This window comes from Pieris napi, chromosome 1, assembly GCF_905475465.1.
Source record: "Pieris napi chromosome 1, ilPieNapi1.2, whole genome shotgun sequence".
Taxonomy (NCBI): Eukaryota; Metazoa; Arthropoda; class Insecta; order Lepidoptera; family Pieridae; genus Pieris; species Pieris napi.
This window is the reverse complement of record NC_062234.1, coordinates 14,705,388-14,725,147: the sequence shown is the minus strand read 5'-3', so window position 1 is coordinate 14,725,147 and position 19,760 is coordinate 14,705,388. Positions and strand designations below refer to the sequence as shown.

Below are 19,760 nucleotides of genomic sequence, written 5' to 3'. Positions count from 1 at the left end.
CTATGGAACTAAACCATAAACACGACGTGATCATGTGAGATTCCTCTCCTTCTGTGATTTTTGACGTCTTGTGCCAGACAGTGGTCAGTTATTTTATCATTATTTGTTCAAAATTTTTATTAAAATAAGCGAACAAAATGGTTTGTAAATTGTGTGGCCCTAAATTGTCGCTATGTGGCTTGGTTTTAAGTGTTTGGGGTGTAATACAACTCGTAAGTAATAATCTTATTAAATTTTTTAATTAACTTTGATATTGTGTCTTCGATTAGCAGTTTCTCAAATTTTCAGACTCTAATGGGCGTATTCTATCATATCAGAGCAGTCGCTCTTCTAGAAGATCTTCCACTTGAGGAAGGACATCACGACATTGATCACTTCATAGCTAATGTTGAATATGGATATACAACGGTATGTACTTAACTCACAACATAATAATAATCTAAATGAGGTTATATTCATAGCTAAATTAAGGATAAATGTATTACATTTTAAATACTTAATAATGCATTGGTTATTTTACTGAATCCTGTAAAAATATTATTTATTTCAAAGGGCCAAATCATGTGTATTCAATACTGCATCAAGTGCTTAACAGTAAATGAATGTTTTATCTAATTAGAACTAAAAACAAATGTTGGGTTTTTGTAAGCATATTATTAAGTTCTTTATCAATTGGGCACTTTACCAAGTATTTACAAAAATATTTTTAACAGTTCAACAGATTACAGACTTTAAATGACATGCAAATGTTTTAAACCAGTCCGTCCTATTTTTCTTGAAAGTGTTCTGCTTTGATCTCATAATGACTAATACATTTTTCAGAATGCTCAAAACTGCTGGATTGCTGCTTTACTGTACTTAGTCACACTTGTTGTTTCTGGCCACCAATTCTGGATGAATAACCGCTCTTCAGTGAGCATGTAAATGTACTGTCGTACACCAGTCAAATAGTTTCCATTCCATTATATATCATATTTATGTCAGTGGCACTCAAAAATAACCCTCTGCCTGAACTTAATTAGCACATTCCCTGTGGTAAATAAAAATCTTCTAGAAAAGAGATTTTTCCTCGCAAATTAGTTACGTAAAACAGCACCTATGGTATAAAAGTAGGTCATTCAAATTATACCAATATTCTGAGGGAATGTGATAATAGCAGTTGTTTAACTAACATAGTATTATGGTTGGAGTTAATTTGGTGCAATGTCCATTTGTGGTTTTAAATATATTTATTTATTAAGCTTGGTCAGAATTCAATGGTGAAACTAACCAGTAATTAATGATTGTTAGAGAAAAAATGGAATATGCACATACTTGTAATTCTTCATAAGTTAAAGTATTAGTTTTTGAATAATGTCTATGAATTACTGTACATAAAATATCTATTTAATTGTAGGTAAAATTTAAATCACACTTTAGGCTTTCTTGAAATAAAGGTTTTAATGTTGTTATTATGTTTCATTTATGAAAGTAAATTTCTACATGTGATTAGAGGTCACACATAATCCTTACACTCTTTGTCTTGATTGCAAAGTAAGCCTTGTGGCTCTTAATAAACACTTTAAAAATTAATTATACAATTTTTGCTGTTACAACATATTGTAAATAAAATATATGCAGTCTATGTGTAATTTATATGTAACATAGTATGTCTATGATTGGCCACTATGCAAATGAATCAAATTTTCAAATTTCTTTCAAAAGGTGTCTTGACAGTACTAGGTACATAAGAAACTAATTAATGTTAAAATTAGGTTGATACAAAGACTAAATAATATTTGAAAATGAGTATGCTATTTAATTGTGGTGTTTGTTGTATGCTTTTAAGTATTTGGGCTGTAGTGCAACTGGTAAGTAAAAAATACTATATAAGAAAGCATATTCTTTGGCAGCCAAATAAAGTTAAAATTTATTCGAAGGCCACAGCCGAAAAGAATGTATATGTATATAATATGAAAAAGAAGTAATAACGAGTACAACCTACAAGTACAAAGTATGAATGACTTTTACAGTTAGCTTGAGTAGTTAGTATCTTATATATTATATGCACTTGTTGTTTAGTTTTAGTGAAAGGTGTTTCTAATATATTTGGTTTAAGGTTGTCATGGGAATTTTCTTTAAAATGGAGGTGGTTGCTTTTATTGAAGAGGCTGAGCCTGATCATCACGGCTATGAAGATTTTGAGGACTTTATGAAGCAAACAGAACAAAATTATAGCCTAGTAAGGGCGACCGAATAATATTAAGTCATATACATATTTGGATATTTAGAAATGAACTGCTGCCAAAGATCTTTATTGCTTGTAAAGCTCATAATTAGTAATTACTGATTTAATATGTTAATTTCAGATTGCTATGAACTGTTGGATAGGCGCAGTTATATACTTAATCATGATCGGAGTGTCCTATTTATGTATAGTCAAAGCGAGGGCCAGGGATAAAGCTGCTGCTGAGAATGCACAAGATGACGATGCATTTTGCAAAGATCTTGCAAAATCTAAGAAGTCCTAACTATTTTACGTACTTACAGTATTATTTTCAGTAAGCAATAAAGTTCTTTACCTCGATTATTTATTTGTGTAATTAACGTAACGTAATATTATTAGATATATAAAAATTATGTATCAGCAAGGAAGATGTAGTAAACGTGCCCGTGCAGGGAGAACCCTTGTGATTAGGAATATGGAAAATGAAAAATTTCGAATCTGTGGAATATCATATATTACAGTTCTTTACAAAATTGTTAGTTTTATTTTTCTCAAATTATATTTTAACCTCTTCCATTTTCCGGTCAAACGTTACTGTGCCTATATTAACGCTTTTTATTTCGTCTTTGCTTGTGTGGGCGTTCTCCTAAAACAACATTTAAATTTAACATAATAAAAATTTTTAAAACACTATTTGGTTATTAATAAGAAATATACCTGATTCGTATCTGTATCTTCATCTTTACCTGGTGGATTGGGACATAGCCAGGGGTCAACAAGAATCTGTGGTATTTTTGAGCGAATTTTGAGGGGTGCCAAAATTTTTGTAATTAGCTTGCGGCATTCCGCGGAAACTTTTGGATCCCGAGGAAATGAGACTTTGTTTTGAACTTGCTGAAACATTGCTTTATTTTCAAGATACAAATACTTGAGAAGTAAAATGTGAGCTCTATTATTAGAACTTTTAAGAAAAGCCCTCTTAATATATTTCAAGAATATAAAAACGAGAATGTATATAATTAACTAATTGTAATGAAATTGTTAAAGTAAGTCTGGTCATGTTCTAATACATGATTTAAGTATATAAAATATTGTTTGGTTCACCTTTAGAAGTTGGGTGTAGTTTGTATCATCAAAAGGTAGGCGGCCATAAACAATCGCATATAAAACGACCCCCATACTCCAAATATCAGAATCTTGGGGTCTGTAGGGAACGCCTTTTAGGATCTCGGGAGAGGCGTATGCGTAACTACCACAAAAGGTCTCGCTCAAGGCAAACACTCCATTTTTGGGTTTCATGTGACCTCTCGCGAACCCAAAATCTGACAGTTTGATGTTAAGGCCGTGGTCCATTAGGAGGTTTTCGCATTTTATGTCTCTATAAAATAATTATTTCATTTTCAACATAATCGGAAAGAACACAACACAACTATTGAAATAAAACAAGTACCGATGAACCACGCCTCGCTCGTGACAGTAGTCTACAGCTTCAACCAATTGGCGAAACCAACGTCGTCCCCTGGCTTCATCTATGTGTTGGTCTTTACGTATTATGTCTAATAAGCTTCCATTCTCCGCATATTCCATGACAATGTATACTCTGAAAAAGGAAAGTGTTTTAGTGTATTATCGTAGCCCGGTTTACTTACTTCAAATCTGTCATCGCTTTAAAATTAATAATTTTATATTAAATAAAATTACAGAACCTATGCGTAGTTTCAATCGCTTGCAGGAAACGTATCAAGTTTTCATGTTTTAATCCTTTGACAACTTCAATCTCCCTCGGCAAGAACTTTTTCAAATAATCACCCGGCGCTTGAAATTTGCTTATTATTTTAATGGCAACCTGGCAGTTATGTCTGTCGCTGGTGGCCACCTGTAACAACATTATCGAACTCGAGGTAAGCATAATAATGATAAAAAACTTCATTTCGAATAATCTTGGAGCCAACTTAGAAATAAATGTGATGAATGATTCCCTGAAGGTAGTACGAAAGATTTTGATTCCATAACAAATGCTTTAAAATGAGGGCGTTACCTTAACAGTAGCATAGGAGCCAGATCCGATAGTTCTGCCGAGGATGTATCCGTGGGTTTCGAGAACGGTGAGCTTCCTTTCAGCTTTGGCCTCGACTCCGCTGTGCACTGTCGCAGTTGGCTCCGTGGATCTCTCTCCAAGAACATGATTGTCATCGGCTCTTATATCTGGCCCTGGCATATCACAGAAATATTTGTTTACTGTGTATAATTTTATTAAGTTACATTATAATTTATTAAGCCACATTTTATTTAATTTTCAAATTTTTCATCTCATGCTGTCATTTTGTGATGTGATGGATTATTGACGGTAATCGTTGTTTTTATAATGTCATGAAATAAAGAAAAGAGGCTCGATGCTATAAAATTATTAAATTCTTTCTTATTTTATATCAACCAACATAATATTTGGTAACATTCGCTACCTTTGACTTATTGAAATACAGTTCAGATTTAGCATAGCTTAATAAACAAAAAACAACCAAGTTTAAATTTTAACAGCGCATGGCACTAACGGCACAAACTGTAATTAAACGTATAGGTCTCTATTCTCTAATTCCTATGTGCGAAGCACACCGATGCATTACTAAAAGCTTCAAGTTGTTAAGCACTTGTAAGATTCACATCGCAACTACGACTATGAGCAATGAGCATTAATACATTGCATATTAATTAGTGCCGTGTCTTGGAAGTATTGTTATGTTTACGAGAAACTTAGGCCCTGTGTTGTCAGAAACCTTTAGATTGTTTTAATTATTTATAGCTCATTATATGCCACACCAGATGATTCCTATCCCTTAAGTTGGAATGGTGTATATCCGCAATGAGGAGTTATATCCTAGGTGTGCGATATATTACAGACTTGATTACATTTCTACTCCAAGAACTAATAAAAGTTGACCAGCAAACCGAGAACTCGCGAGCGTCGTTTTTAATTGAAACACCGGACTGTACTGTATGAGTGATCAATGGCCAACCTGCGCTATTTCTTTTTAATAGACGATGTATGGGGATATTCAATTATTGTTTTCTTTTAGAAGAGAAAGGTTCTATATTTGTTGTGAAAGGTACCGGAGACTAAAGACTTTTCATGAAGTTTGACATTTATAATGGAGAAAGCATAAAGTTAGGTCGAGTTATCACTGTAGAAGGAAGTTGAAGAAAGTTCTTCATTCATTTATTGCAGTGAGAAATATCTACTTGGTCACCGATCATTTTCTCTAGAAACTTCGATTAAATCTAATTTTCGCTTTTTGCACCATTCAGTAGGACAAGGCTTGGAGAATTATTGTGATCATAAGTCTATAGACGTACACTATTCCTTCTAGATCTTCCATTACTCAAAAGCTCACGCCATTGAAAGTTTTACAAAAAATATCTAAATTGAAATTGAATCTCTAAGCAGAGCTCCCGAGAGTAAATGGCCAAGCATTAAGAAACAATGGTAATTTTATTTGTACGGAATTCCTAGGTCGCTCCTGAAATGTCCAAATCTTATACCTCGTCTGCTCCATAAGTTCCATCAGTTTAACGAATAAACCAACGTTTTACCATTTCAATTTAACAGTGAATAATATATCGTTTACCATTCTATATTTATGAGTTTAATTCCGATTATTTGGAGAGCGCTTGCATTTTTAACTTTTTATTTTGCAGAAGTTGCGAAGCGTTATTTATTGCATGATGGCAAATTTGTTTTTGCGAAATTATAATTTACCAGCGATATCTGAACAGATTATTCTTAATTTTCAGTCAGATTTTTTTGTACATCGTGTGTATATTTTCTGACATTGTTTTAAGTATTTAAATGTTTCACTTTTTAAATGCCACATTTCAGATTTAAATCTCGCTTGTAAATAAAATATCAGTGCAGCATATTCAGAAGAATATCGCTGACAGGACGAGTCTTTTCCTAATCGTGGTAATTCCATTCCAAATTTTCATATTAAGGAAATACAGGTGACATTAATGCCTAGAAGGTAAAAATTTTGCTTTTTATATTTCTCCCGAAAGACTGTTAAAATACCAGCTAAGTCATTTTAGTTGGGTTACGTGTATATTACATTCCAGGTTAACTCAGGACAGAAGGCAGACGAGGGATGTTGTCGCCTTTTACAGTGTTTGTCTCGTATGAAGTAAACAAATTCCTTCACCCTCTTTACTTTACAAACGTTTGAACAAAATTTAATTATTAATTCAAGTGATGCGTTTTTTGTTTATACGTATGTACATTGTTAAGGTTGATTAAGTCCCTTTAATCTAACACACAAAATCATATCGGTAAAGTTACTTAAATTTAAATGGGAACTCCGGCGACTACTTAATAGACAGGCATTTTAATAAAACAAATAACGTTATCAGAATAAATTGGAACGTTTAAGCCACGTAATTAAACACAAACCTCAAATTAATAAAACGTTATGGTTATTGCCTGGCGGCAGCCCTATCTAACTAAAATATCTAGCTTGCAATGCATTTCTAAAATTGTTCCCGTCACTATGTAATTGCTATAATTAATTACCTTATTAATTCTGTTCGCAACATTTGTGAAAATAAAGAGCAAATACATAGCTCAAAATCATTATTGCTGGCATCGGACGACTGCTTTAGCCAGGGGTTTCGTTGTTACTTATAATAATTTGTGGCATGCAAGTAAGGTACTAATTATTATTTCTGACCATATTATCTTTACACTTTACTTATCTTTATACATAGTCTTCATAACTACTCATTATAACCTAGTGTTAAGTCATCTTTATGAATACATCTAATTGTTTTTCTTGTATTAATTAATAGCAAGTTAATATTATAGAACAAGAATTTTGGTTAAATAAGTAAACATTAATTTTTAAGGCTGCTATGACCTCACAAGTCTTATGATGATTGCAGTGGTTTTTTATGACTTCTTTTATTATAGACATTGTCACTTTGGCTTATACGGCAGCCCCGTGCACCGTCTTATGTCGTGGTGGCTTAGTATCATTATTTGAGCAGTATCTAATATATTAAATTCTCGTGTCACGATGTTCGTTTCCATACTCCTCCGAAACGGCTCGACTGATTCTTATGTAATTTTGTATGCATATTCAGTAAGTCTGAGAATGGGCTAATATCTATCACACCCCCTTATTGTTTAGACAAATTTTTATGTTTTTATTTTTTTATGATACAATATACAAAAATACATACATTAATTTTAACCCCTCTACAATCAGGGGTTGATTGTAGAGGGGGGATTGTATTAGTTATTAGTGTAGAATAGTTATTTTTATTAAATTAAAAAAATGTTTCCTAGAAATAATATACATACATGGCAAAACAATGTTTGCCGAGTCAGCTAGTTACATTATAAAATATGCTAGTTAAATGCACATTTTATTTATTCGCATTAAAATTGAGATAGGCGTATTTAAAGACGATTTATGCTGACGGAGCTTGTTAAACATAGATTGCGCCTCAATCGTAGTAGAAGGGTTGTTTGAACATTATAATAATAGTGAGAGTTCAAGGGCGTCTCGGCGCCGATTTTAATATAAATATTATTGCAGTGCCTTGCTACAGAATAACATTTGCATATTTATAAGAGCAAGGGCCTCAGCTAACACGAAGGGGATCGGTTTTTGACATAATGGCCTTTTGTCAATATACAGTCTCAGCCACGAGCGAGATGCCTGGTTATCTATTGTAGACAATATGTTTCACGCTCAGGCCAGTTGAGTAATATTCAGCGTAAACAAAGTCCGCCATTAGCTTTTTAGTAGCTGTTGTGTTTTTTATGTTGCGACGCTGGAGCCTTTTAGAATTTCCTTTTGAAGTTTTTAAAGAATCTATTTTAAAACAAAATAAGAAGCTATCTTGAAAGTGATTCAACTTAATAGTTTTTTGTTATTTTTGTAGAGTGATTTTATTTGTCTCCTAATAAATATATAAGCGACGTAATTAAATGATCATTAAAATAAACAAACATTAACTGAGTAGACTATAAACTGTATGCGGAACTAATTTTTGGATCCCACCCAGCAGGGTGTGTAAAATTGAACAGTGTAATTTATTTTATGGCTGTAGGGATCCTTAGTTGCATATTCTCCCAAGGGATAAATGATTGTATAAGCTGGCTCAGCTTTCGGTTTGTTGATATTATATTGAACGTTTATTTGCTCCAATCATGAATATTGAATGTCGACAATGAAATAGACGTTCTTGGAGAGAAACGGTTTCCCAGAGTTATTCAACATTGCCTATTAATAATTCTTTAACTTACAATTTTAATGTAAAAGGTAGACCGTTTTCTATTACATTATACATAAAGTACGATTCTTAGCAATAACGAGTAGTATATATTGATCACTCATTAGTGGACGGAGAGGACGTGGGGCTAAAAAGCCGGCTGAATCGATTTGGTTCTGAAGTGTATGAAAACCTTGAACATTTCAATATACAAGTTGTCGAAAGTCGAATTTCCTTCATAAAATAAAACGGGGTCGGGTTCACGTGTTGTATTTAATTAAAACGGCTCGCTGCTCGACTCGACCTGTTCTCAAAGGTATCGGATCTCACTTGTGGTAGTTATAGGAACTCGTTATTTTTCTCTTTCGATCTTTTATTACTTATCAATTAGCGATATTTTACTATTATTTTATACTGAATACGCTACTCCAAATTTTATTTCTATAAATGATGATTTGTGTGTGTGATTCAAATCACGAACTACCTTGATCTACATAGCTGTTGATATAGGCTCCATTTTCAACAAGTCAACAATAATTTCTTTCACATTACGTAAGCACGATAACGTATCGTCAGATACTAAATATAAATAAATAAACGTTATACATATAGTATTAATATAACGTGCTCTAGTCTCAAAAACTAGTAATATTTAAATATGTTTGTACAGTGTAAACCTAAGATTATTACAGAGCAGGTAACTATTAACTCCTCATCCACTACATTGGATAGCGAATATTTCGTTACACAAAATACAGCTTTAAGCAAAGCATAAGGTTTCGTAACACGATAGGCAATTTTCAGCTCCATTGGACTATAATTGAAGCATGTTATTGTTTAGTATTTTCAGTTTTTTTACTATTAAATGACTTAACTTATCACTTTTATACTGGGACTAATTATTATTGCCTCTCAATTACGTTAAGTATTAAAATAATATGAAAGAAATAAAACGGCAGCTCTTTTTACATTTAAAGACGAATTCTTAATTGAACGCTGAATTAACACAAACCCACCTAACATATTGAAATTTCCACAGAAAGAATTTCGGTCGAAAGGTTCAAATTATGTTAAAAAACGATTGAAACTTGTCAGCCTTTTCATTAAAGTCAACGTTATAACTATTAAGAAGGATTGAAAAAACGAAAACGTTCAAAGTGAGCAAGATTTTTCCGTTAATTAGGTTAAGTAGTTTGTTCCGTAGCCGCAAGGTAATTCAGTAAGGAGTAAGTCGATGCGATACCGTAGACACTGGAGCCCTCTTAACGGCGCGAAATTATCGACATCCCCCTAACCCTTCTTGGAGTTATTTTAGGAACTACCACCATTTTACTGTACCTACAAACCTTCTAGAATAATTTTCCTGATTTTACACGTGTGTCTGCAATAGTAAGATTTAATATTCAGTGGCTATCCTTTAAATTGTAAAATTTTAATAAGATATTCAAGCTTATCGTACATGTTAGTAGTCTTATACGGAAAAATACGATTTTGTGATGATAACTCGAACTTATTTAGTAACAATTATTTTAGTGAACGACGTAAGCCAAACATTAACTTCCAAGTTTCATATGTAAAGTTGGCCACGCTGCTGGTATTATACTCTTAAAAGTTTTTCAAGATAAGTCTCTGAAGAAAAAAGAAATGTAAATTTAATTAACAAAGTTATCCGGGGCTAAAACACAAGTTTTGGAAGAAAAACGAGCGAACTGACACGTTAATTTGATTCCTTCGAATTACAACTGGTTGAGAACGTGGCTTGTTCGTGCTTTGAATGTCAAGGATATTGAGCTTTCTTTGCCTTTGCGATGTAGCTATACATTATGCTGGCCTATTAGGTTTAAGCAATAAAAAAATTGTCATTAAAAACATATACACAATTTATATGATATTTACTTGTGACAGATAAATCCTCTTTAGCCATTACAACAAATACTAAAGGGTAAGTGTCTCTCTCTCTCTCTCTCTTGCCTCGTATAATTAAGACCTATTATTTTGTATTTTAACACCATAATAAACATACAATGACGACATACATACCTATATTAATGATAGAATAATTTTAAAAAGTACATAATAAGTATAAGTAGGTTTTTCTACAGAACAAGCCCACGTCACCCTTCTTTTCGACCCTTTGTCGAACATAAAGATGGCAGCCAATGACTCATGGATAAATTAGATTATTTTTAATAATTTCCACATGAATACATACTTTCATAGTAGTAAATCATTGATTATACTTAACAATATCATCACCTAAACTAATATATAACCTTACCAAAACGTGATATTCTGGGGAAACGAAATTTTCGTCTGCATTGTCTCACATCGTGAATCTTGAAGGCTATAGTTCTTTGGATTGATCCTTTAGAGAAGTTGATTTTCCACTCGCCGATGTAAGTACGTATGTACAGTGTAGAATATAGGACATCGACGTCACTTCCTTTTAAAAGTTACTTTTTGGTTAGCCACTTAAAAAGTAGAGCAAGTCTTACAAACTGCCAGTACAAAGTTTAAATATTCACACGTTCACATTCTCGAGTTCCTCGTTTATTTTCTAGTAAGTGGGGCAGAATCGATCTAGGTGAGGTTGAGAAGTAACTCAAGTAAGTATCGTTTAATCTGCTGTAGCGCTTGCCGAGATAATTTCACGCCACGACGTCGACTTCGGTATGCAGATATCAATTTAATTCTACCCTCAATTTGTGTGTAGTTACAGGTTGATCGAATAATATTACTGCCTGTTTTTTTATTGATTAAGCTTAAGCTTCATCTATATAAAATATATTAAACGAAGTGATAAATCATCGAAATCCTTAATTCAATTTTAACAAGCTCAGAGTTAGATCTATTTAAAGATGATGTTGTTCATACAAAACTATAGCTCTTAAAAAATATTAAAACACAAATATTATCTTTAAAACACTGTGAATGTAAACGGAATAGAGTCATAGTGTTTCTAATTTTTTTTATTATTATTGTAAAATATGTTAGTTTGATAATTGTATAAGTCTACATTATTACTTGTAATTTTATTTTATTAATTTAGTTATTTAGTGTTTTTTGCACATTACCCTTAGTATTTCTTTTTTCGTTTTCCTTACTAGGGTTGCCTCTAAGAGATCGCTTGTTACTAAGTTACAAGTTGTTAGCGATGACCGCCCGTTCCCTCCTTAATAATTTATGTTATCTGATTGTATATATAAAAGTGCAACAAAATGTAAATAAATAAATAAATATGTTGTGTACGAGTGGAATTTCATACTCGACGTGCGATGATGAAACTCAGCTGGAGGTATTAATCTGAAAAACTACTCTGAACATTCTCCATGGTAAATGCGGTAGAAGATGCAGAGAGACATCCATCCAACATCTCTATGCGGTTCGTCGACGATTGGAACCGCTATTCTACTAGGGGCTACCGCCCAGATGTGACAATAGTACTATATGTGGGGACGATTTTGCGCTTTATAGAGGTGCAAGCGATAGCCCGGAGTGAAGTATAAGTCTCGCCTGGCTGAACACACCAAGCTTCTTAGAGGCTAATTTAGCCTTTCCCAAAAGACCGCGACACTAATCGTTGTTCGATATGTCAACGCTCAACATTCCGATATATTTAATCTTGTCAATGACATTATCTATAACGAGTTTATATCTTTGCCTAGATAATTGATTTGTTCAATAATAAAATGCATTCAAGCTCTATATGAACTAGGCAGGGGGCAAAAGAAAATTGTACGATCGGATATTAGAGTTACCCTCCGCGTATATCAAATGAAGTCTTTCTAAACTATTCGGAGCAAGGATTCGATTGACGATCTCGACACTGTGACCGAGTGATCTTGATGATTAATATATATATAAGTAAAGGTTATAAAGGATTGTTATTCTCTGTAAGGTGCCCTTTTGCCAAACAATTTGTTTATTTTGCAGCATAATTTTATTTTAGATTTGTTGTATGAATATAGGCATACACGGAAATTTAATTTTCTATAAAACTTGACATCTAACAGGCTTTTAACAGAATAGATAATAGTAACGGAAAGTAGGTGTAAATTGTGTTAAAAGTTATTTATAACGACGATTTAATAGATATTTTCGGTTACATAACACGGCACATTTATTACTATTATTCAAGAAATATTTTATAAAAGTTACCCTGTTTTAACGTTAAACATTATATTATTAAGATTTTTAATATTAAATTCTGGAATATTGAATATTGGGTTATTTTACTAATTAAAACGTGATAATGACAATGTTCTCTTTCACTTCCCAAAAATGTGATCGTGACTTCCTCAATCTTCCTTAATATGTTTTAATTAGATTGTTTGGACTAAAGTCTAAACTAAGGTAGGCTAGCAAAAATGAAATAAATTTATGTTAGTTGAATCAAACACGGCTTGCGAATTAATGAATGTATTAACATGACAATTGACAATGACAAAAAAGCTTATTTCGCTAAGAGCCTGAACACCTGTGTTATTTACTCTTTGATTATTTCTAGAATGGTCTGGAAGTATTCACCAAGGATCAAGTGTACTCCATCCAAGCATTAGCCAGGATCGATATACATGATTGTAAATGTAGATTGATTGGCCCGCGTCTTTTTTCACATCTAGTGCAGTCTCTCCATTAGGCTGCTATTCTGCGAATGAGGCACTCATTGGCAGATTTTATTTACATTTGTAGCTGAATAGGAGTCGCTACATTTTATTAGCACGTTTATTTTGCCAGGAAGAAGCATAGAAAGTTATGTTTCATATTTTAAATACATTAAAATTGAAGGTTACTTTTCACAGGTATGTCCAACAGCTAAATGAACATTAATGTAGCTTCAACTTTTTTCAGAATGCCTTCACATAAGTATACAAAAACCCACCCTATGACAATCTAAGACTGCTCAAGAACAATATATTCTGAGGTCTCACGATCTAAATATTTCGTAATACTACTGAACAATTGAAAAAAAAAAACAAAATCTATAAGATCTATCTATATACATTTTGCTTATTTACTATTTTACATATACTATCAGCTATTGAATAAATGATAAATCAATACTATAAACAAAATACCTTTTAATATTGCAATATCTCAGAAGTCAGTCTGTCGATTCTTTTCTAATTACGCGTTTTTTAAGTGCGTCTGCTGTTACAGTGTACATATATAAACATATATTAAGCTATAGGGATTCCTGAAAAAAAGAATAAGAAATATTGTGAGATTTTGCACTTAATTAGAAGGTCATGAACTTTTATCTGTCTTAAACATGCAGCGTTGATTTAAAATATACGTTTCACTGCAGACGAAAATATGTAAATATTTTAAAATACCAGTCTGATATTAGACTATTTAGAAAACTTTATTTCATTTTGTCTAGCCACTAAATGTACTAAAAAGATCCAGTTAGATCGAAAATTACAGCAAACATTTATTTTTCAAAATTCGTTTGTCTAAACGAAATATTATTAAGGCAAGAAAAAACTAGATGTCTAGCTGAAAATAAATCGCGTAACTTAAACATGGGAATACTTTAACCTAACTATTGCAAATATTTAAAAACGGAACAAACTCATTAAATATCAAAAAGTATGCAATAAGCGCTCGCCGCCCGTCGGTGTTGAAATTAATCCTAGATCAAAAGTTGGTGGTGTCCGGCCAGGCTCTATTTACATTTCGGTCTGAGCTATAAAAGTGCGTCTTTTTGTGCACTAATTTAGATTGCGTTTTGTGGCGCAAAGTTTGCTGTTAAAAAATTCATATTTACTCGATAAATATGTGTATTATATTTTAAGTAAGTTAGGATTAATTAAATCTATGAAGGATACCACTTCTAACTAACTTAGATATCGGTTATTTTAATAAACCAACTAATATCAGATGGTAGTAAAGATGAACGGAAATTTAAGTCTATTCCAAGTAACTCAAAGATAGTTATAATTTATTCTGTCGTTTTTCTTTGACATCTTTCCATTTCGTAATTGTACATTTTTCAGTAGGTCTCAAGGGTTTGGAGTTATAAAGCGTATCTACTAAAAATTCTATTAATTTCCTTTTCCCTTCAAACCCTGACACGAATTAACAGTGAATTTTTGATCGAATGAATATTCATTCTAAGTTCGCTCTGTAGTTATGTTTTAGACAACTTGTCTAAGATTGTTATGTTTATGATGGACATCCATATTCTAAAATTAATTAATTAATTTTTAAACTCAATTAACAAGAACTATTTAAAACAGTAAAAATGGTATCGGACGTCTAAGTTCCACGGGTGTTCCATTCCTCGAGAATCGTGAATGCGAAGTTTTAGTTAAATATTTTATTAAATTTCCGTGAAACAGTCAACTTAACAAGTTTTTACTGGTCTATTAATGTAGTTCTGGTAAAGGAAAGCTGATTCTCGCTTCTTAACTTTCAGCTAATTCAATCCTTTGCTTTAAGACATTGGGCGAAACGTGCTTCAGATTCCATTTCCAGATTTTTGTCTGAAGCATTTGGGAATTAATTACCGTTTAGAGTGTCGTACTAGAATAATCTTTCTTTTTTTCAGTGGCGTCACTTCAATTTCTTTGTTGGCAACTTACCGATTCTAATTGCCGAGCGAATAAAGGAAAGCACGTAAGGCCGATCTCCTACTAGCCTAAACAAAAATATCAGTTAAACAGATGCAGCAATGTGTTTGCTTTATACAACAGGGAGCGGTATTTATCGCATTGAAACACATACGATATTTATTTAAGTTTTTATTTATTAAATCCACAAAGGTAGCCTAATTACTCGGTTACAGTACTCAGGCGCAGCTTCTTGCGAACCTGCCTTGGGATTCAGTGAAGTTTAAACGTGATGTGTTTGATTAAATGAATAATATGAAAATTTTATACTAATAACTAATAGAGACTGAAATTGCGAGTAAAATTCACTGATTCGACCGATATATTGTTCAAAATATTATCTAAGTGTCTCAAGTGGCTGATCACTTCTTCACGATCACGATTCGCCAGATATATTCACTTACAAAAGCATCTTAAGAATACAAATAACTTTATAACACGCCTGGGATCCTATGTACCTGCTGGATTTCACTCTCTCGTGCTTATAATAAACATGACACTTACAAATTACAGGGTCTATAGTTTTCATTTTGTTCTAAATCAATCAATAAAAGATAGTACTTTTCGATATGAATGATGATGTTTTAATGATTAAAGTATACAACAAATATTTTACTTACATAATAAAGAACTTCGTTACTCAACATGTTATTGGGGAGTCCAACTACCTAAATGTTTATTTTATTGATTTTCACACGAGTCTGCACTCCGATATGGCTACAATAGAATTAGTTTGACACAGTTCCATCTTGTTGCCTTAATCGACGGACTGCTGTTTTGATTTTGATGCTTAGAGAACCCCATGTATGAAATTTATTTAGTGAAATGCGAGTTAGGACTTCGCCTCCGTTTTGTTTCCGTGCACCCGTTCCACAACAAACTGATTTTGTTACGCTTGATTTATTTTATAGTGTGTGTAATTAAAATGTTTGTGCCTTTCAATGTAGTAGTAGTGTGTAGGTATTTGACATGGCACGTGGTCACCAAAGTTTTTTTGGTAAGAGAGCTTTTTCTGTAACTGTAGGAGAAAAGTTTGCACAACTGCGTGGGTATTAGTCAGGAATACCACTAAGTAAACATAAAAGAGGTGAAGCCACCCGACTCCATCATTACGTGATGTGCGTCAATTAGCGACAAAAGCTTCGGCTCGGATTTTTCCGGAAGGGGAATTAAGAGCTTTCTTAATGCATCGAATTCCATCCCGTTAGTCAAATTTGTAATTGCGTTGCACTGTTGTTCCGCCCTTGACTCGCAAACGAATTTTTAATACCGCCGTAAACAATGGCGTCGCGGGGGGTGTTTAAATTTAATTGCAGGTTTAGTCTTCATGACGATATAGTGTTTATGCACGGGTATGATGCGATATTTAAAACACGTTAAAAGCATTTTAGTCCATAATCTTTTAAATAACAATCAAACCGGACCTTAAGTCGATGGGTCGCCGATCATCAAAAACTTACGCGTTAAGCTACTCATCTAAAAATGCGGTAAAAGACCCGAAATTCCCTCGCAATGCAAGAGGGTCAGTTGAATGTGGTCAACAAAGTCAAGTTATATCCCAACCAATCCCCAGCGACTGCCGTCAACCTCCACTAATCTCAGATCACATGAGATCTCAGAAGCACATCAGCATCTAAGATAATCACCAGGCGAGCGACAACTGCGGACTACTCATTTAGCGGACTTCTCCCCCCCCCAAACGAAGGAGATTTACCATGACACACTTCCAATGACAGAAGAGTTATGACTTTTTCCATGACTGCCAGTTCGCTGCGACTGCTATACAGCTTTCGGTTTAGGGTTGGTAACATTGGAGTAGGGTGCGTTGGGGTGAGGAGGGTTGCGTCACGTGCGAGGTCCGCACTCTAGCCCGACGCATGCGAGACCGCGGGGCGCCGGCGGCGCAGGCGCGCCCCCCTGTCCCCGACCCGGCCCTCAGTCAGCCACCGGCGGCCGTCCCGAACGCTTTACTGGCGCCCGAACGCGTCGCGAGTGCTTATCGAGTGATGTCGACTTGTGACTAGTGCCATGATCGTTCACTGTGCCCTCCTGGCGGCGCTGCTCGCCTCAGCCGCGGCCTCTTGGCAGGAAAACGTCCGCCCGAAGGTCTTCGCACAGCTAGGTTAGTGCATGGACTTTGATGTTGACCGGAAACCAATACTCGCTATGTCTCTGTGTAATGCTTAACAGACTTCGTGTTTACGTCGACTCGGCACACGCGCATCAAAACACGCGACGAAAGCTCATGTTTATCTCTTTTGGGTCAACACAATCAAAACAGAAACCTTCGCGACTGCATAATCGATACAATTTTATCACTTTTATTACTAAAACTCTTTCATTGATTTAACGTTGTTAAAGAAGTATTTGAAACCACAACTTGAGCCATGTTTCGTAAGATGGGAGCTTAAAATCACAAAATTGTGAGGTTAGGTTATGTCGAGTCGGTTATAGGAGGTTATAGACTCGCGTTTTTATCGCATTGTCGTTGCCAGTTGTGAGCTTTCTCTACGTTGAATAGGGTTACAATGAATGTCTTTTTATATACATTTGAACTATGAAAATCGATGGAATTGTTATTTGCTGCTAAATATTTATAAATAGTTAATCACTTTTTTCGTATTTAAATCTTATTAAATGATCTACATAAGGAATTTTGTGACATAAACCGTATTAATAAAAACGGTATGAACATTCGTGTAAGAAAAGTTGTGGGCAAACGTGACCGACATGACATAATTCTTTAAATAAAATGACATATATAAAACCATGAATTTGAAAGAGGCTCCGTATCATTTTCATCGCCATTGTTTTAGAGAAATCAAAAAGCTTTGCGATTTCTTGACATAGTGTTCTAACAATCCGTACGGAGTAGACACGCGATGCTTCGTGTATGATAAAGAGGACGACTGTGCCTCTATTGTTTTATTGTGCTGCCTGCATTGCAGGGGACAGCCACGTGCCTCTCATTAGTGCATCACAAAGCGAGGCAGTTTGTTCTGCGTTTTGCAATGTTACGCTCAGAATAGCGATCCATACCATGTTTAACGTAGCGTACTAAACTTTGTCTAACTCAGCCGAATGCTTAAATGTTGCGATTGTTTCCATTTAAATGTTTCGGTTTGGACAATTTTGGTAGATTTCAAAATGCAATACTGGAACTATAATATGTATGGAGGATTGAAAGCAGTTTGGAGGAAGTACAAGTTTATTAAAACTTTATATATAACAGTTGTATTTGTTTCCGATTTTGGTTACTTTTGCTTAGGACAAAAGGACGAGAAATAAGATACTAACATTGTTTTGTTTACTTAATATAATGAGTATAATATAATTTATGGTCCCATTACGTCCGCAATGAGGCCAATTAGAGTAAGGGAATGAACAAACGACAGTCTAGACATTTACAGGTCCAACGCATATCCGTTCATTGTTCCTTTTAAAATATTTTATGAATTTTATGTTGTAAGAATATTAATTATTTTGAAAAATATTATGTCAAAAATCCAAAACCACGATGCCAAAAAGTAGAGCTAAAGTAAAGTGAGGTTGCTTTCGATGTTTAAATCGGCATTTGTATTTAAATAATATTACTTCTTAGTCACTTACATAACAGGGGCTCATGAACGTGGGGACTAGGTACTAGGTAGCGTCTTAAAAATGTTGTCACAACCATGTTCAGTTTTATCTATTATTATTCATATTTCTGTCCTTCCTTATTAGTAATTTATTACCAGAAGCGAACCATCCCCAACAATTTTATAACTGTAAAAGCCAGGGTTTAACTACATTATGTGCTTTTGTACGTATGGAAATCGGAGATAATTCTGTATTAATATAAATATAGCCGTTCTCTTTCGTTCGAGATAATAAAGAAACGGATTTATTTCTCTTAAAAAAAGAAAAACTATTTTCAACGTGTGAATTGAGAGCAGCATTTTAGGATTTTTTTTTGTATTTCTTTAGCGATATACTACTTTGTTTCCTAGTTTTTACATAAAAAATCGTACAACCTTTATAAACGTGAAATAAATTACATAAAACTCATATTAGAGATACAAAAAAAATTAAGATATATTATATAATTTGTTGTTAGAACCGATGAAAAGTTATTGGGACCATCGGTCCAATTAACTTATGAAATACATTAAATAATTTGATAACAATAGGTTGCGTAATGAGTACACATTATGATATCTTTTCTTTCTAAATAGGAATAAAGCTTACACAAACATCAAGGTAAGAAGATGCCGTTAGGTTAAAGGGATTGATAACCAGTTCGCAAAAAAGAGTTTAATCCTGTTTGAATTTGAAACCACTACAGTTTCCTGTTTCACCATTAGAGAAACCTAACATAATATAACTAAACGTTTTGTTCGTTGTTGTATTCATGGAGAACGGGGCATTATACACCCACATTTAAGTCTAGAAAGTTTTATCGATGATAAGTGTCGCAAGTGACTTATTACGGTAAGATTGTATATCCAGACCGGTTCTTGGGCTACGTGATTTCTGTCTGATCGCTGAACTTGTTAGTTTCACCTTGCTATGATTCATTAACTGTTGAGAAAGGTCAGTGGTGTCGCACTAACTTATTCGAAAGTTTGAACTCTATATAAAAAAGGGCTATTAAAATCATCGTGATATATTTAATGTAAATATTAATTTTGCTGTTT

The 19,760-nt window shown here is 33.7% G+C and overlaps 4 protein-coding genes across 9 annotated transcripts in view; 3 read left to right on the top strand and 1 right to left on the bottom strand.

Moving 5' to 3' along the window:
- Positions 1-43: 43 nt before the first annotated feature.
- Positions 44-1,449, top strand: LOC125049180 (ribonuclease kappa-like). Its single transcript, XM_047648325.1, has 3 exons — positions 44-212; positions 289-408; positions 823-1,449. The coding sequence occupies exons 1-3, from the start codon at positions 138-140 to the stop codon at positions 922-924; spliced, it is 297 nt and encodes a 98-aa protein (XP_047504281.1). The 5' UTR covers positions 44-137; the 3' UTR covers positions 925-1,449.
- A 128-nt stretch (positions 1,450-1,577) lies between these two features.
- Positions 1,578-2,739, top strand: LOC125049188 (ribonuclease kappa-like). The gene is made up of 3 exons (XM_047648337.1): positions 1,578-1,850; positions 2,099-2,221; positions 2,349-2,739. The coding sequence occupies exons 1-3, from the start codon at positions 1,785-1,787 to the stop codon at positions 2,508-2,510; spliced, it is 351 nt and encodes a 116-aa protein (XP_047504293.1). The 5' UTR covers positions 1,578-1,784; the 3' UTR covers positions 2,511-2,739.
- On the bottom strand, positions 2,704-16,937 carry LOC125049156 (testis-specific serine/threonine-protein kinase 3-like). Of its 2 annotated transcripts, XM_047648288.1 has the most exons (7): positions 16,799-16,937; positions 4,245-4,417; positions 3,913-4,082; positions 3,657-3,806; positions 3,311-3,584; positions 2,924-3,100; positions 2,704-2,852 (listed from the first exon to the last, which is right to left on the bottom strand). In XM_047648288.1, the coding sequence occupies exons 1-7, from the start codon at positions 16,893-16,895 to the stop codon at positions 2,763-2,765; spliced, it is 1,131 nt and encodes a 376-aa protein (XP_047504244.1). In that variant the 5' UTR covers positions 16,896-16,937; the 3' UTR covers positions 2,704-2,762. The 2 variants fall into 2 exon arrangements, with proteins under 2 accessions (XP_047504244.1, XP_047504253.1); XM_047648297.1 differs by lacking the exon at positions 16,799-16,937 and having other exon boundaries at positions 4,245-4,600.
- A 91-nt stretch (positions 16,938-17,028) lies between these two features.
- LOC125054966 (semaphorin-1A) overlaps positions 17,029-19,760 on the top strand; it is a 204,291-nt gene continuing 201,559 nt past the window's right edge. For all 5 annotated transcript variants that reach the window (XM_047657114.1, XM_047657142.1, XM_047657124.1 and 2 more), the window contains exon 1: positions 17,029-17,206. In XM_047657114.1, coding sequence (XP_047513070.1) covers positions 17,113-17,206 — 94 coding nt within the window. In that variant the 5' untranslated portion in view covers positions 17,029-17,112. The remainder of the gene's footprint in view (positions 17,207-19,760) is intronic.